General features: G+C 43.2%; 1 protein-coding gene across 1 annotated transcript in view; it reads left to right on the top strand.

The window, feature by feature from the left end:
- The first annotated feature begins 2,417 nt into the window (after positions 1-2,417).
- TMEM255B (transmembrane protein 255B) overlaps positions 2,418-15,630 on the top strand; it is a 72,197-nt gene continuing 58,984 nt past the window's right edge. Inside the window, exons 1-2 of the mRNA XM_030458515.1 lie at positions 2,418-2,472; positions 10,473-10,615. Of these exons, the coding sequence (XP_030314375.1) occupies positions 2,418-2,472; positions 10,473-10,615 (198 nt within the window). The remainder of the gene's footprint in view (positions 2,473-10,472; positions 10,616-15,630) is intronic.

Genomic DNA, 15,630 nt, shown 5'->3' with positions numbered 1-15,630 from the left:
TGCAGTTTCTAACCCTGAAATCTGATGCTCTCCTGTTTCTGTTCCTGTAGGTTTACTCACCACTTGAACACCCTCTTTCAAGTAGATGCTTATCAACTAGGTCTACAGTTCTTCTGTCTTATTCCAACCTCTTTTAGGAGAAAAAAGTGGAATACAGGATTTTTCATTTTGTATTTAAAGTAAGTGCATGATATTACCACATTCATATAATTGGATTTTTAGGTCCAGGCACCCTCACCAATGATTTTTTCCTTATTTTCTTAATGTTTGCCCTCCAGTATCCAGGACTGTAGGACCAGACCCATTTTTGACTCTCCAGAAATTTGCAGTGAAAAACATAGAATCATAGAATTGTTTTGATTGGAAAAGACCTTTAAGATCATCAAGTCCAACCACCAACCCAGCACTGCTAAATCCACTGCTAAACCATGTTCCTAAGTTAGCACATCTACACATCTTTTAAACACCTCCAAAGGATGGTGACTACACAACTTCCCTGGGCAGCCTGTTCTAATGCTTGGCAACCCCTTTGGTGAAGAAATCTTTCCTAATATCCAACCTCAAACTCCCCTGGCACAATTTGGGGACAGTTCCTCTTGTCCTAACACTTGTTACTTGGGAGAAGAGACCAACCCTCACCTTGCTGCAACCTCCTTTTAGATTGTTGTAGAGAGCAATAACATCTCTCAGCCTCCTTTTCTCCAGGCTAAGCAACCCAAAGGTTGTTTTCTATAATCTGATTATTTTTAAAAGGATTTTTAATATCCCATCTGCTGATACAAAAAGTTTACTTTCCATCACATCCAAGAATACATGTTTAATATAGTATTTGTTTTCCAAACTGTCTGGGGAATTAATTCTATATAATCTCCATACCAGGCTTTAGGGCTTTTTTATCACTTTCAAACCACACTTTCAAAGAAATATTTTCTTTGCACCGTTACCTGTTGTGTTTTTTAATTCCATTATTTCCTTAATTTCTATTAATAATTAGCAGTTATTAGGTAGTATAAATACTACCCCTACCCTAATTTTTCTCTTTTCTATACAGCTTATATACTTCAACCCCTCAAGAATAGATGATGCCAAATGAAAGAGATGTCTGTGACTTGGAGAGGCACCAGTTTGGAGCTGGCCTTAGCTCCTAGCTCTCTTGCCTTGATAGGCTAAGGCTGTCTGACACAGATAACACCTCCCTTCACCTAACCATTTTCTGGGGAAATCAGTCAAAGACTGAAGAAGTTAAATACACCTGTATGTATTCAGTTGGAGGTCTGAGCAAAAGAAAACCAAGAATGTCAGAGCTGTGGGAGGGACAGCACACCTCAGTGTGAGCAAAGCACATGGCAGCCTAAAAAAATCTTTATCTATAAAAGAATTTTCCTATGGTCTCTGCTACGGGGAAGTTCTGGAAAAGGAACAGCAGGCATCAAAGCAGGACAGCATCTGTCAGCTGTTTCTTCTCAGTTGTTCCCAGACTCTTTCAGACAGAAGTCATGTGTCCCTGCAGTTGGTAGCAACAGGACAGGTAGGTGCCTGGGTAGGAGCAGGACAAGCAGCAGGATCTTCTGTGAGACTGGAAACTGAGATGGAAGGAGAGGGCTGGTGAGGTTGAAAAAGTGCTAGGCACCATGTAACAAAAAGAAAAGCTCTGCAATGGATCTTAACTATTGATGTTGCCTTTGACTACCTTAGCTTATGCCTTTGAGATGCCTCCTTTTGTTATGAATTTTATTAATGCTTCTGGTTGCTGTAGTATTTTATTTCTAAAATTAACTAAATTATTGATCACTGCACAAATGAAGACCTAGTCCTTGCTCCACATACACAAAGGTCAGCCTGGAAATGAGGTGCTTCCAGTGTACAGTCATCATTGGAGGAGAAAGGTCCCACACTGAAAGAGAAGGAGAGATGTGCCTCGTAAAGGAGAAACCACAGTTTGGGACCTACACCTGGAGCCCACTATTGGGACTTGGTACCATGTCTCAGTGTTCAGGCAGGGTGAATGGACCCAAGGAGAGGTAGCGCTTGGTGACGGCGAAGTGTGTGGTACCTGAGGAACCGGGGGCCGAGATTCCCAGCGCGTCCATCCCGCCCAAAGGCTCCTGAAGGGACCTGGCCGCTTTTCGGGCCCCGGGTCAGAAGGTGCCGTCTGGGTCGGCTCAGTTTGACTCGGCCTACCGAACCGCCGTTGAGCGGGAGCCTCCAGCACCGCCCGGAGCTGTGCCCCGGGGGGTGCCCTTTAAAGCGTTCCGCCCACCGGGCCGCGGCTCAGGGGCAGAGAGGGGGAGAGGCCGGTTCGGTTCGCCCCGCCTCCGCCCCCCGCCGCTCTCCCCCGCGGGGCGGGCCAGCCGGACCACCCGCATCCCGCGGCCGCAGGGAGGAGAGGCGCGGAACGGAGGCGACCGCGGAAGATGATGGCGACGCCGCAGCCCTCCGGGTCCGGTCCGCTGGCCCTGTTGGACCACACAGGTGAGCCCCAGCACCTGGCCCGCCGGAACTTCCCTGCTCCGCCGAGGGGGTGAGACCCGGCGGGACGCAGCTGAGAGGGAGAGCGGGAGCCGGGGTGCAGGGGCTGGACGGCCGGGAGAGGCGGAGGGGGAGCCGGGAGCATCCCCCGGGAGATGCTTCTGCCCCTGCCTCGGCACTTTTAGGGAAGGGGACGGAGGGGCTCACGCCGGGGCTGTGTGAGGGGTCCCGGGGGACTGAGGGGCTCAGCCTGCGGTCGCCACCGCGGGTCACGCTGTCTCTGTCACTCTCGCTCTCTGAAGTGTTTTAAAAAAAAGAGCAGTTTTGCTTTTGAGCTTTTTTCCGCCGCGCTTGCTTAGTGGTGGCTTAAGGTGAGCGCGAATAGCTTGATACGGGACGTCGGTAGAAAATTATCTGCTTTATCTGCCTGGTGAATTAAAATAAAAATAAAAAAATACACGTACAAATAAAAAGAAAGCTGCTGCCACGCTTGGAGCAGGTGAGGATGCCGGCAAGGTGCAGGGATGGCATGGGATGGGGTGTGGGGAGAGGTTTGGGATTAGCTAGCATCCCACCTGGGTGGCAATGGGTTTCTTTTCTCCTAATTCTAATTCTGTTAATTTAGGGGTTAGTTGCAAAAGTGGTCTGCTGCCTATATTTCTAGTGCGTGTCCTGAAAAAAAATAAAGACATAGGCAAAAGACTGAACAAATATTTCATTATTACAGAGAAATTCATTGAAGTCAAGAAAATACAGAACTTATTGCTAGGAATGACTCTGGCAGTGTTTGAAAGCATGTACCCAAGCTATGTACCCAAGAACAGTAACAGTCAGCTTAAAAAGGTGTGAGATCTGAATTTTTGTCTGAAATTTTGAGGAGGAATCGTATCAGGGTTGAAAAGATAGCAGTGGAAGATGTGCTGTAATTTAAAAATATTTTCAGGTAATCAGCAGAAAAAGAATCTGTATGCTAGCTTTAAACTAGTGACTGGCTGCTCATTACATTATTTATTAGTGAAACAATTGCTGCCAAAGCAATGAAGTCATAGTGATACTGCATGATATCACTTACTATACTATACTACATAGTGTCAGAGGAGGGTTCGTGGGTTGTTTGGTGGTTTTTTGGTGGTTTGTTGTTGGGTTTTTTTGTTGTAGAATTGTAAAAGAGCACAGCAATGCTTCCTGTGGTCTTGAATATATCACACACCCATGGATTCTTCCTCAGTAAATTCATAATAAAGATAAGAGACCAGCCCAATAAAAGCTGCTGTCATGTGGCTCGAAATGAATGCTCTTGTGTTCAGTTTAATTAGTTCAGCACTCTGGACAAGTCAAGCATTTAATCAGAAGAGGGAGAGTAATCACCAGTAGCAGGTGGGAATATCTCTTTTAAGCACCTCAGTCCATCACATCTAGTTTTGGGAGGCAATGTAGAATTAATTCAGTTTCAGTGGCTTTAAACATTTTTGCAAATACACAAAGGAAACTGTTGCCAAGAGAGAGATGGCAATTAAGTGAGCACTGCAGTAATTAAAGATCATGAATTTAGCTCCGCAGATCTTCCCTGAAATATTTGCTCGATAGCAGCAAAGAAGTGGATACCTTTGATATTATACTTCTGTCTATGAATTTCTGCTTAGATTGTCTTATTACCCATGGTTAATGCCACTTTCTGAAACATGTCAGTTTTTAGTAGTATTCATTTGTTAGTGAAAGTGCATTTTTTTCTGCTACAAAACTTCCCCCCTTATCTTTTATCATATTGGGATGTTAATATACGTTGTGCTAGGACATTTTTTGAAATACATATTTCCATTTAGATCACCTTAACTAGATCAAAGAGCAGATATGGTATTTTGTGCTGCTAATATCCAGTAAATGTGATTATGATCCTAGCAAGTTGCTACATTCTGCAGCACTTCTTTCCTTGCAAAAAAATAATTCTACACCTTTTAATAGATTTTATGTCATCTAGAACTGGATTTTCTAAAAGGAAGTTAGCAAAGTGTAGTTCCTTTGGTCTGAATGCAGAGTTTTTGGAGTTAAATTGCAAGTTTTCTGGATCTGAGAGATGCTGTTTCACTGTATTCTTTCCTTCCTTTGACCACTGGACATATTCCATACCATGGACATGTTTCATCATAAATTTGTTCTCTCTCCTTTTAAGCACACCCTTCACTTCACCTAAATACAGCCCCTACCATTCATCATTAGATCCACCACTTTACATTCTACCAGCAATCTGGCCTATACCCTCCCCAAAAAACCATTCATTTTCCATAGTCCTGCTACAAACTGTATTGAAACCCAGCCATCACTGTAAATATAATTTTGTTATCCACAACTGATGAATGCACAAAAGGTTTTGCTGAGTCCAGCAGAACTTGGTCTTTGGGAGACGCTTTATTTTTACTCTCTGGAGGATGTTCTCAATTTCTCTCCTCATGGGCCTCTTTTTCTCTCAAGGAGGCAGCAGCCTGGGGTCTCTCCTTGTCCCGGTGGTACTATGTTTCCTTCCATCAGGGTAACTTTGCTTGACAGGCATTTAGGAAGCAGAGCAGGGAGTGGTTTTGGGACTGTTCCTTTTTTTGCACACAATTTAAATCTGTATGGGGCAGAGCAGAGGCCAGTGAAATAGAAGCAGTGTTACCTCTCTAATTTATTTCCCAACTTTTACTGTAGTGCCCACTGCTGTAGTATCAAAACTCAGTTGATACATCACTGGACAAAATTGCTGAATATAGAAGGTAATAATATTTTCACACTTTCTATTGACCCTGACCTTAAGCTAATACTCAGAAAGGGAAGAAGATTCCTTTCTACATGCTTGATTTTGGTAAGCTGGTGTTAAGAATTTGAAGATTAACTATATTGAAGGAAGGCCCATATTAAGAGTTTAGATTTTCATACTGCATCATTGTTAGAGAAGTTAAAGGGGATAAATGTCAAAATTATTCTGAGAATCACTTCAATATTAAAAAATTGGAAAGCCAATACCCTACATTAATTTTCTCCTGCATTACAGGGATGTTGGTGTTGGAAGAAAATTCAGCCTAGAGATACTGACAGCAACACATCCTCTGCCTTTACTTTTCCTGCTGTTCTTGTGTATGGTTGGCCTTCAGTCCAAGCCCAGCATCAGGGGTGTCAGGGAAGGAGGTCGGGAGAGCCTCTCTGTCTGGTGCTCTGGATAGGGCTCCTGAGGAAAGAGTCTGGCATGGGGTTTTGGCTGGTAGGTACAGTAAAAACAGATCCAAAAAACTGTGTGGCAACTGCTACAAACACCAGTAAACAAAGACTCAGAAAATCTTGGCAGTCAACATGACCAAAATAGCAGAAGGGAACTTGTAGTAGGAGCACTTTGCAGCTGTAGCAGTTTTCATTTGAAGATGTTACGCTGCTTTACAAATATTCCTTAGGTCTCACAATATCCTGATGACTTATATGCATGTAACTATACACAAGGATGTTAAAGATCTTTATTGATAGGATTAAGGAAACACAGACAGACAGAGCAGTAACTAATTTAGGCCTGATTTCTACCCATCTTCTCTGACCGTGTGGCATTTGAAAACAAGGGCTTGCATGTGTCAGTCTCTGCTTCAGAAGGGGTCTTTCTGTGCTCCTGCCTGGAAGTCATCTCTCCTAAGGGTGGGGTTTTTAGCTAGCTACGTGTAGTTTCCAAACTGGAGTATGAAAAATAAGAGGTATGAATAAGTACTTGCCTCTGATTGGAGATGCAGCTGGTCAAAGATCAATGAATGTGAGGATTGAAAAGTACCACGTGTAAATGCTTTCTGTTGTGTGTGAATTACAAAGTCAAAATGTAATTCAGCCCCCAGAGTTACCTATAAATAATGACATCATTTTCTGTTTCATTTCAATAAATCCACATCTGATTTACTACAATTACAACTAACAGCATGCTTTTCCTAAGGCATTTTTCAGGAACCTCAGTCTGGGCAATCAAATGCCTGTGGGGTTTTTTTGGGGTTTTTTTGGGCTTTTTTGTTTGGCTAGTTGGTTTTTGGGTTTTGGGGTTTTTTTTGTGTGTGTGCATGTGTTTTTGTTATGCTTTTGTTTTTTTTCTTTTTCTCCATGTAATTAATGATAACCAAAACTCTGGAGAGCAGGTCGGATCTCTGCAATCTGATTAAAATTCGCCAGTACAGGTGTTGCTTTGAGAAAAAGGTGGAGGCTTGGCTCCTCTGGCACTTAATAAAAACAAACAGTCAGTGGTTTCAGGAACACTTGGCTGAGGAGTGTCTGTCCCATTGACTTCCAGAAGGCTTGTGTTCCTCTGTCCCTTTAGAGGATGCCTACATTGAAGCTGCAGGTCTGTGATAGTGGGTATGAGCACAGATATCCAAGCCACTTCTAGTCTAGCTGTCTTGACTGTCATAAAACCATAGGATCACTGAATAATTCACATAGGGAGGTACCTCAAGAAGTTACTTCTCCAATCTCCTGATCAGCAGGTTCAACTAAGAAGTCAGACCAGGTTGCTCAGGGCTTTTCCTGGTTGAATCTTGAAAACCTCCGAATATGGAGACAGCACAACCTCTTTGGGCAGCCTGTTCCCATGCTTGACTGTCCTAATGTTGAATTTTTTATTTCTTTTTTTTACCCAGTCTGAAACACTTCTTGTGTTTAATTTTATGTTGACTGCCTTTTTGTCCTCCTTCTGTGCACCACTATGAAAAGTCTGAGTCTGTCCTCTTGACAGCCACCTTATGGGCACTGAAGACTGCTACTAGCCCTGCCAAAAGCCATCTCATCTCTAGGCTAAGCAAGCCTTGTTCCCTCAGCCTCTTCTCTTTGAATGAGTGTGCCAGCCCCCTGGCCTTATTTGGGGTCCTTTGATGAATTAATGAAAGTTAATTCATGTATTTTTTGTACTGAGGCTCCAAAACTGGGGCCATGTGCTCTAAAAAGTGTTGAATAAAGGGGCATAGTTACTTTTCTGATCTACTGATGGTGGTCCTGTAAATACACCCCAGGATGCCATTGGCCTCCTTTGCTGCCAGAACCCACTGCTGGTTCTGGCATTGCTTCTTCCTTTGCTCAGCACTTCAGCACAACAAGATGTCTGTAAGGTTTCTGCTGGCCCATTTTTCCAACCTCCCTGGATCCCTTTGAACAGCAGCCCTGCCCACCAGGCTTTGACTGGTTTTGTGTCATGCTGCCAGCTTGATGAGCAGTCATGCTACCAATTTCTTTGGGTCACTGATGAATACATTAAGTTGCACAGATCCCCAAGACAGATCCTCACAGCACTCCACTTGTTACTGATCTCCAGGTAGAATGCAATCCATTCCCTCTGAACCAAACAACCCAGCCAGTTTTATTAACTATCAGCTTGACTGGTCACCCAGACCCTGACATCCCAGCTTGGTTAGGAGAATATTGTAGGATACCATGATAAAACGCTGTTAGATTTGAGGTAAAATACATTTACTGATCCACAATTTACTGGATTTTGTCATAGCAGTTCAGTCATTTTGTCATAGCAGGCCATCAAGTTGGTTGGGCATAATTTGTGTTTGGTAAATCCATGTTGACTGTTGCCAATCACCTTTTCCTTGTGTACCCAGAAATGTCTTGCAAGAGGATTTGCTCCATATTTTTGGTCTCAGCCTCCCAGGAACCCAAATGAGGTTGATTGACCTGTATTTCCCCAAATTATCATTTTGGCCTTTTTAAAAAGATATTGGAACAGCTGTCTTTCTTCAGTTGTTGAGGGTTCCCTGAGCTCCATGGCTTTCCAAAGTTGATAGAGTTTGTCAAGAACATCAGATATTTTTAAAAATCTGGTAGATACATTGAATAATTGTAATTTATGCAAAGGGAATAATTTTAGTTTATGTGAAGGGCAACTGATTTGTGAAGTTACAAGTCTGAAGTTGGTTTTCCCCATTTTGACATGTGAAGAATAAAAATAATGAAGAATCTTTCCATGTCCCCAGCGACCATCCATGGATTAACAGGGAATTGCCAGGGGCAGACAGCAGGGGCACAGGCTGGAGAGGAGATGTCTAGAGAGTCCTATGGGTTATTTCTTTATCAGGAAGACTTTGTACATGCAGGTGAAAGAGACTTGCAAAAGCTCAACAGATGATAGTTGTTTCCAGTAAAGTTACTTACATTTCATACTAAAAGACTGGACTGTAAATTTACCTGATTTTTCTACTTCAAAAATGTCAGCAGACATACAGATTTTTATTATAAATTAATTATTTATTCAAACATCACTAATCTTGCCTGGCTTTTGAACTGCAAACTTTCAGCTGAGTTACCTGGCTATAAATATGCCACATAATTCAAGTGACTCTTTATGAATGGCTTGTGACTCTTTGTGAATGTGTGATTTTTCACTTTCCTCCATTTTCACTGCTTTTGCTTATAGCAGCACCACTGTGCCTCATCCTCAGAGCCTGATCCACACAAGCCTGGCTTCACCTCTAACCTGCTCTTCCCAGACCAGTGCTGTTGACTCCAGTATTCATTGCAATATCACAGCCTCTTCTTGAGATGGGATGTGCAGGTGGGAAGAGACATTGGCCCCGTGCTGTGGATGGGTTGTGAACTCACTGGAGCTCTGTCCTGCCTTGTTGCAGCCTTAGGTCACTTATCATTGCATGGCCCAGTGCTCCAAGTGTGATACTGCACACTCTTGCCTTGCCTTTCAAAGCAAAACCACCAGAAATGAGGACTGCAGTTTGATTAATTTCAGAAAATCATAGGCTGCTTTGGGTTGGAAGGGACCTTAAAGATCATCTCATTCAAATCCCCCTGCCATGGGCAGGGACACCTCCCACTAGACCAGGTTGCCCAAAGCCCCATCCATCCTGGCCCTGAACACTTCCAGGGAGGGGGCAGCCACAACTTCCCTCAGCAACCTGTGCCAGGGTCTCACCACTCTCACAGGAGAGTATTTCTTCCTAATATCTAAATCTAATCTCTTTAATCTTCAATCTATTAGCCCTCATCCTATTACTCCATGCCCATGTAAAAATCCCCTCCCCACCTTCCTTGTAGCCCCTTCAGGTACTGGAAGGTCACTGCAAGGTCTTCCAAGGTCTTCTCTTCTCCAGGCTGAACAACCCCAGCACTCTCAGCCTGGCTTCCTAGGAGAAGTGTTCCAGCCCTCTGATCATCTTTGTGGCTCTTCTCTGGACTCACTCCAACAAGTCCATGTCCTTCTTGTGTTGGTGCCTTTATCACGTATTGATTAGTGCTTTTAAACAAGTCTGCTTAATTCTGTGCTATGGGCCTGGGTTTTGACGTTAGTAACCTGTGGTTGCAGCTCAGGTATGGCACCACCATAGCAAGGTTGAATGAGATGAAGCAAGCTGAAAGCAGTAGATGAGCCTGCTCTGTCTCACTTTGGAGCACCTGAAACCAAATCCCAGTGAGACTGAAAGTATTTCACTGGGCAGCTACTGTTAAGAAAGGTAGGGCCATATATAGTTACCTGGTCAATGATATTTACAGCTTTGCTTCAGAGATGTAGATTGGTTTCTTGCCCTAGTAAATATGAAGAGCACATTCATTTTTCATGATAGCATGCAGAGTTTCTGCTAGTTTTGTTTAAGATACAAGTTTGTGACTTCTATCCAGGTAGAGCTGAATTGGCACTTCATGTAGGTAAGTGTTTAAGGCCTCTGGGATCTGACTTATGGATGTGAGCAACACTTAATTATAAATGTTGAACCTAAGGCATAATTATCATCGTCACTGACTTCCAGTTCAGCCTAATAAAAACTCATTTACATGTACCCAGTGTGTGTGCATCAAGCTACGCTGAGTTCTAGCTAACTGGTTTGTAATTCCCTCTGTTTTCTGCCACTTTTTTCCACAGTGGGAGAACGAGTTAACAACAGAAAAAATTAACAAAATAAAATCTCCTGTTATTTTGTATTAAGTCTACCACGGCTGCAATTAAAAGCTGTCTCTTTTTTCTTTTTTTTTTTTTTTTTTTTCCTCACCACTCTCTGCAGGACAATTTGCGAAGAGAAAGAAGACTTCACTTTGGTTCACAATGTCTCTTCTGGTAGTGTCTGTTTTCATATTGACCATAGGTCTGGCAGCTACCACAAGAACAGAGAATGTTACCGTGGGAGGATACTACCCAGGCATTGTTGTGAGTAAAGAATTCTATTTCAGATCATTTGGTACAACCAGATAAATCATTATCAGGTGGATATGGGAAACTCAGATTGATTAAAAAAAAAAAAGAAAAAAGAAAAATTCATCCATGTTGCATTTCACAGGGGGGAAATACCTCTTTGTTTTGAGCTGTGTGGGGATTTGGGGAGGCTTCTGGGAGGCACAGGGGGATTGATCAGGGTTTCACAGCACAGCAGTGTGCTGGGCCCAGGGACCCCTGTGAGAGCCCATGGTGGACTTCCCACTGACCTCTGTGAGATACAGGCAGACACATGACTGGACAGCAGGCAGGCTTTTAGAGATTTATTACACTGGTGGCAGAAGGAGACCCTCTTGTGTCTGTGTGCTGGGAATTCTGCTGTGTTCATCAAAGGGGAAGCCCTCTGGATGAGCTTGTGGAAGCTTTTCCCTGGAGTCTGCCTAACCTCTCCTTGTGCATTCTTGCTACCAGTCCTCCCGTACAGGATTCTCTTCCAAAATCCTTAGCTTTACTTTTGCCTTGGGAGCAGACTGCTTAAACACATTCCTGCACTGGGCATGAGGTTTGACTTGCATCTGTTTCACCCTCTGGTGTCTCTGTGACTTCTGGGGAGCTGTGGTCCTGCCAGGTCCTTGCCAGTTCAAGCCCCATGGCTTTTTCTAATCTCAAAAGTTATCAGTCATATCCAAAAGGATGCAGACTCCTAGATCCAAAAAGTTTTTTTTTTGCCTTGTTTGGTCTCCCCAGGGCAGCCAGGAGGAGGCAGAGGGTTCAAGGTGAAGAAAGAAACTCTTGTACATAACAATTAAGAAACCTGCTTGGTTCTGTGGCTCCACCACAGTCAAAATGTGGTTGTGAGGTGTAGAGAGACATTGTCAACCAGGTGCCTTGAATTGCCAGTGAGTGGGTGAGAGTCCACCTGTGCCTGATTAGGACAGGCCCCTATTGGGCATGAGCAAGACCAGGGGGCCAATAAAGGTGGGACACACACCCACAGAGAGAACCTCAGCTCACTCTGGTGTGAGGCATGGAGAGGCCAGCAGCTCGTCGAGCCTCTGGAGCAAGAAAGGCTCTTCCTGCTACACTTCTACCCTGGAAGTGCTGTGTGGTGGCTGGAGTCCTGGAAGAGACCAGCAGCTCGTCGAGCTTCAGGAGCAAGAATGGCTCCTCCTGCTACATTTGGTGGAGAATGTGGGCAACATACAGATGTCTAAAGAAGCAGCAGTGTGAGGAGCTGGCAACAGGAACGTTCTCCCTGATTTGAAAAAGTGCCTGGGCTAACACTCTCCCTGAAAGGTATGACCAGCAAGCTCTTTGGATTGGAAACCCCTGAGGAGAGGGAAGCCAAGATAAGGATTCTCTCTTTGGAAACCCCTGAGCAGAGGGAAGCCAGGAGGATGGAATCCCATGAGGAAGGGTTAAAACCCGTGTATGGAATCCCATGAGGAAGGGTTAAATCCCGTAATCCCATGAGGAACCAGCAAGCTCTTTGGACTGGAAACCCCTGAACAGAGGGAAGCCAAGATAAGGATTCTCTCTTTGGAAACCCCTGAGCGGAGGGAAGCCAGGAGGATGGAATCTCATGGTATGGAATCCCACGGAGGAAAAAAGAAAAAAATAAAAAAGTAAAAGTAAATAAAAGTATGGAATTCCACAGAGGAACCAGAAACCCATGAGGAACCAGAAATCTCTTTGGAAACCCCTGAGCAAAGGAAAGCCAAGAGAAGGATTCTCTCTTTGGAAGCCCCTGAGCAGAGGGAAACCAAGAGAAGAGCAGAAACAGGAGGGAGAAGAACAAAAGGTAGAGACTTTGTGAAAAAGTGCCTGGGCTGACACTCGGTTGCCTAAGCTAGGGTTAAAATCCCTTAAGTTATAAGTGTGTTTTTGTAAAAAATCCTGTATGTATGTGTAAAAATCTTGTACTCGGGCCCCCTCCATGCTCTTAGCTGAGTGTCCTGCAGGGCCCGAAGCTGTGTCAGTAGAAAAAAAAATGTGTATGTTTAAAAATCCTGTGTATTTTTGTGTAAAAAATCCTGTCAGTAGAAAAAAAAAAAAAAAACAAACTGTAAATCCTGTATAAGTGTGTTCATTACTGCCCCTCAGAGCCCCCTCGATGCTCTTAGCTGAGTGTCCCGTGGGGCCCGAAGAAAAATCCTGTGTATAAGTGTAAACGTTAGTAAAAATCGTGTTAAATCGTGTTAAAATGTTTGTAGCCTGTAATCAGTGTTAAAAAAAAAAAAAAAAAAGGGGGAAATGTAGAGAGACATTGTCAACCAGGTGCCTTGAATTGCCAGTGAGTGGGTGAGAGTCCACCTGTGCCTGATTAGGACAGGCCCCTATTGGGCATGAGCAAGACCAGGGGGCCAATAAAGGTGGGACACACACCCACAGAGAGAACCTCAGCTCACTCTGGTGTGAGGCATGGAGAGGCCAGCAGCTCGTCGAGCCTCTGGAGCAAGAAAGGCTCTTCCTGCTACACTTCTACCCTGGAAGTGCTGTGTGGTGGCTGGAGTCCTGGAAGAGACCAGCAGCTCGTCGAGCTTCAGGAGCAAGAATGGCTCCTCCTGCTACAGTGAGGAATCATTATTTCTTGTTCTCTGTGGAATGAAATGCCCAGAGAAGAAGGATATCTATCTATCTTTTTAGTACTGTGAATACATTTTGCATTGACATTAATAATTTGTGAGCTAGAACTGTTCCTCCTAAGCAAGCCCTCTTACATCTTACTGTCATGCTGAGATCAGGTCTTCAGGAAACATAATTTTGGGACAGTGATCTATAAAGAGTGGTGTTTTAAAAATAGAACAAAAAGTAGTTCCAAGAATAAAACCTTAAAATAATGAATTTTCCTTTTGTTAAGCTAAAATAGATAGATTAATGCTGATAAAGGTTTCTCCTTCTTCTGCAATTTGAATTCAAATATTTTAGAAGACCATTCATTCCACTGAAAGAAATTCCATTCTAAAACTACTGTCTTTAACAAGTGTATTAAGCAATAAACCTATGTACACAGACCATTTTATTTCAGCATCCAGTTTCTTCTAGAAATAACACAATGTCTATTGACTCATCTGAGAAACATCATCTATTTGATTTTATTTTTTTTTTAAATCTGGAAGTCATTAATACCCACGTAGAATAGCTAGAATATTTTGGAACACTCTGAAAACAGAGTTTTTTGTTAATAATTTTTCCTCTCAAAAGATAGTTGTAGCTAGATAACTTTATTAAAATTCAGAATTCTTTTTTGTGTACATGTGATGGATCATTGAAGTCACTGAGAAAGAGTGATGGGTAATTGTCAGTGTAAACTTCATTAATCCTATAGATATCCCAAACATTTTGCAAGAGCCAAAAGTGCTGCACTGCCCTTTGTGCCTCATCACCAGTCGTGGAAGCCTTGCTATGGGATGGCCTCTCCTCTGCCAGTGGGCACAGTGTGAATTTCTTTCAGAACCACCTGAATAACCTTCAAAATGTAGAGAAATAAGATAAACCAGGTGCCTCGAATTGCCAGTGAGTGGGTGTGAGTCCACCTGTGCCTGATTAGGACAGGCCCCTATTGGGCATGAGCAAGACCAGGGGGCCAATAAAGGTGGGACACACACCCACAGAAGGCACCTCAGCTCACTCTGGTGTGAGGCATGGAGAGGCCAGCAGCTCGTTGAGCCTCTGGAGCAAGAAAGGCTCTTCCCGCTACACTTCTACCCTGGAAGCGCTGGAGTGGCTGGAGTCCTGGAAGAGACCAGCAGCTCGTCGAGCTTCAGGAGCAAGAATGGCTCCTCCCACTACATCAAAAGGTGCTTGTCTTCTCCTCTGACAGTAGAGGGAGCTTAGAAAAACAATATAGCACCGATGCCAAATTTTTAGGTATGTAGAGCTAGGGGAGGGAATTCGATGCTAGATTTTTAATTGTTAGGCTCAAAGAAGAGAAAGTCTATGAGGACAGAAAGTGTTAATTACAATTAAAAATAAGGTCTAGTTCTTATAGAGTTCAGTATCAAAGTATTAACTTCAAAGTTAGTAGAGATCTGAATAGGTAAGGGATTTTGGTCTTAAAAAACCTGCAGAATTAACCCATATCTTGTAAACACCTACAAAAGTGGATAAGACTATCAACTTGCATAGATTTAATTGCACCTGGAAGTATTTTTAAAGTCTTAGGGCTTGACCTGTAATGTAATTTGGGCTTCTGTTTAGTTCCCATGGTTTTCAAGAAGAGATAGGTACTTTAATTTGTCTCCATAAGTAGTATTTGTAATTTTATTGGAAAAGGCTTGGTTCTAGAGACATATTTATAGTGGTAGATATTATCTGTATTTATGCATCCAAAATCACTTAACATAATTACATTTCTGTATGTAAATGACTTATACACTTTGGAAGGTCCCTGCATTTAGAGGGTTGCTGTTACCCATCAGTTTGGCTTTAGGGCTGTCTTTGTGGAATGGGATGCAAAGCCAGAGCTGGAACTTCTTCAGCCTCACTTCCTTATAAATATTTTTTCAACTTACCTATTTTATGTCAATACTCCATGCTTTCTTTTGCTATTTTCATAATCTGTCAACCAGGAGTCTACAGGGTCCAATTGTCCCTGTCACCATACAGACCTAAACTCCCAGAGTTCCCAACCTAAATAACCTATTGTCCAGACAAAAAAATTATGTATGACCCTAAAGCAATCTCAGCAATGATGTGGCTTGTATCATGATCTCTGTCTGTGGTTCTGCTCTTCCTGATTTAATTGCTGTTGTTCCTTATTTGCTCATTTTTCCTTTACATGGATAATATTACTCTGCTCTCTTCCCCTGCATCAGCCATAAGTGGGGCTTTATGCATTGGTCCCGTTGGGATGAAAAATGGGGCTTGGAACCAGATGTCATTTTGATGTAGTTATCTTAATTTACAAAGTTTCTGTTCCTTGAACAAAGTGTCCTTGTTTGCAGTTCCAAGTCTCTCTCCCATTCAGCTGTCAGCATGGATGCACTTGCAGGCTCTTTTTTTTCCAA

This window comes from Calypte anna, chromosome 1 (genome assembly GCF_003957555.1).
Source record: "Calypte anna isolate BGI_N300 chromosome 1, bCalAnn1_v1.p, whole genome shotgun sequence".
In the NCBI taxonomy this organism is placed as follows: Eukaryota; Metazoa; Chordata; class Aves; order Apodiformes; family Trochilidae; genus Calypte; species Calypte anna.
The sequence above is the reverse complement of the archived record's forward strand: the minus strand, read 5'-3'. Positions and strand labels throughout refer to the sequence as shown.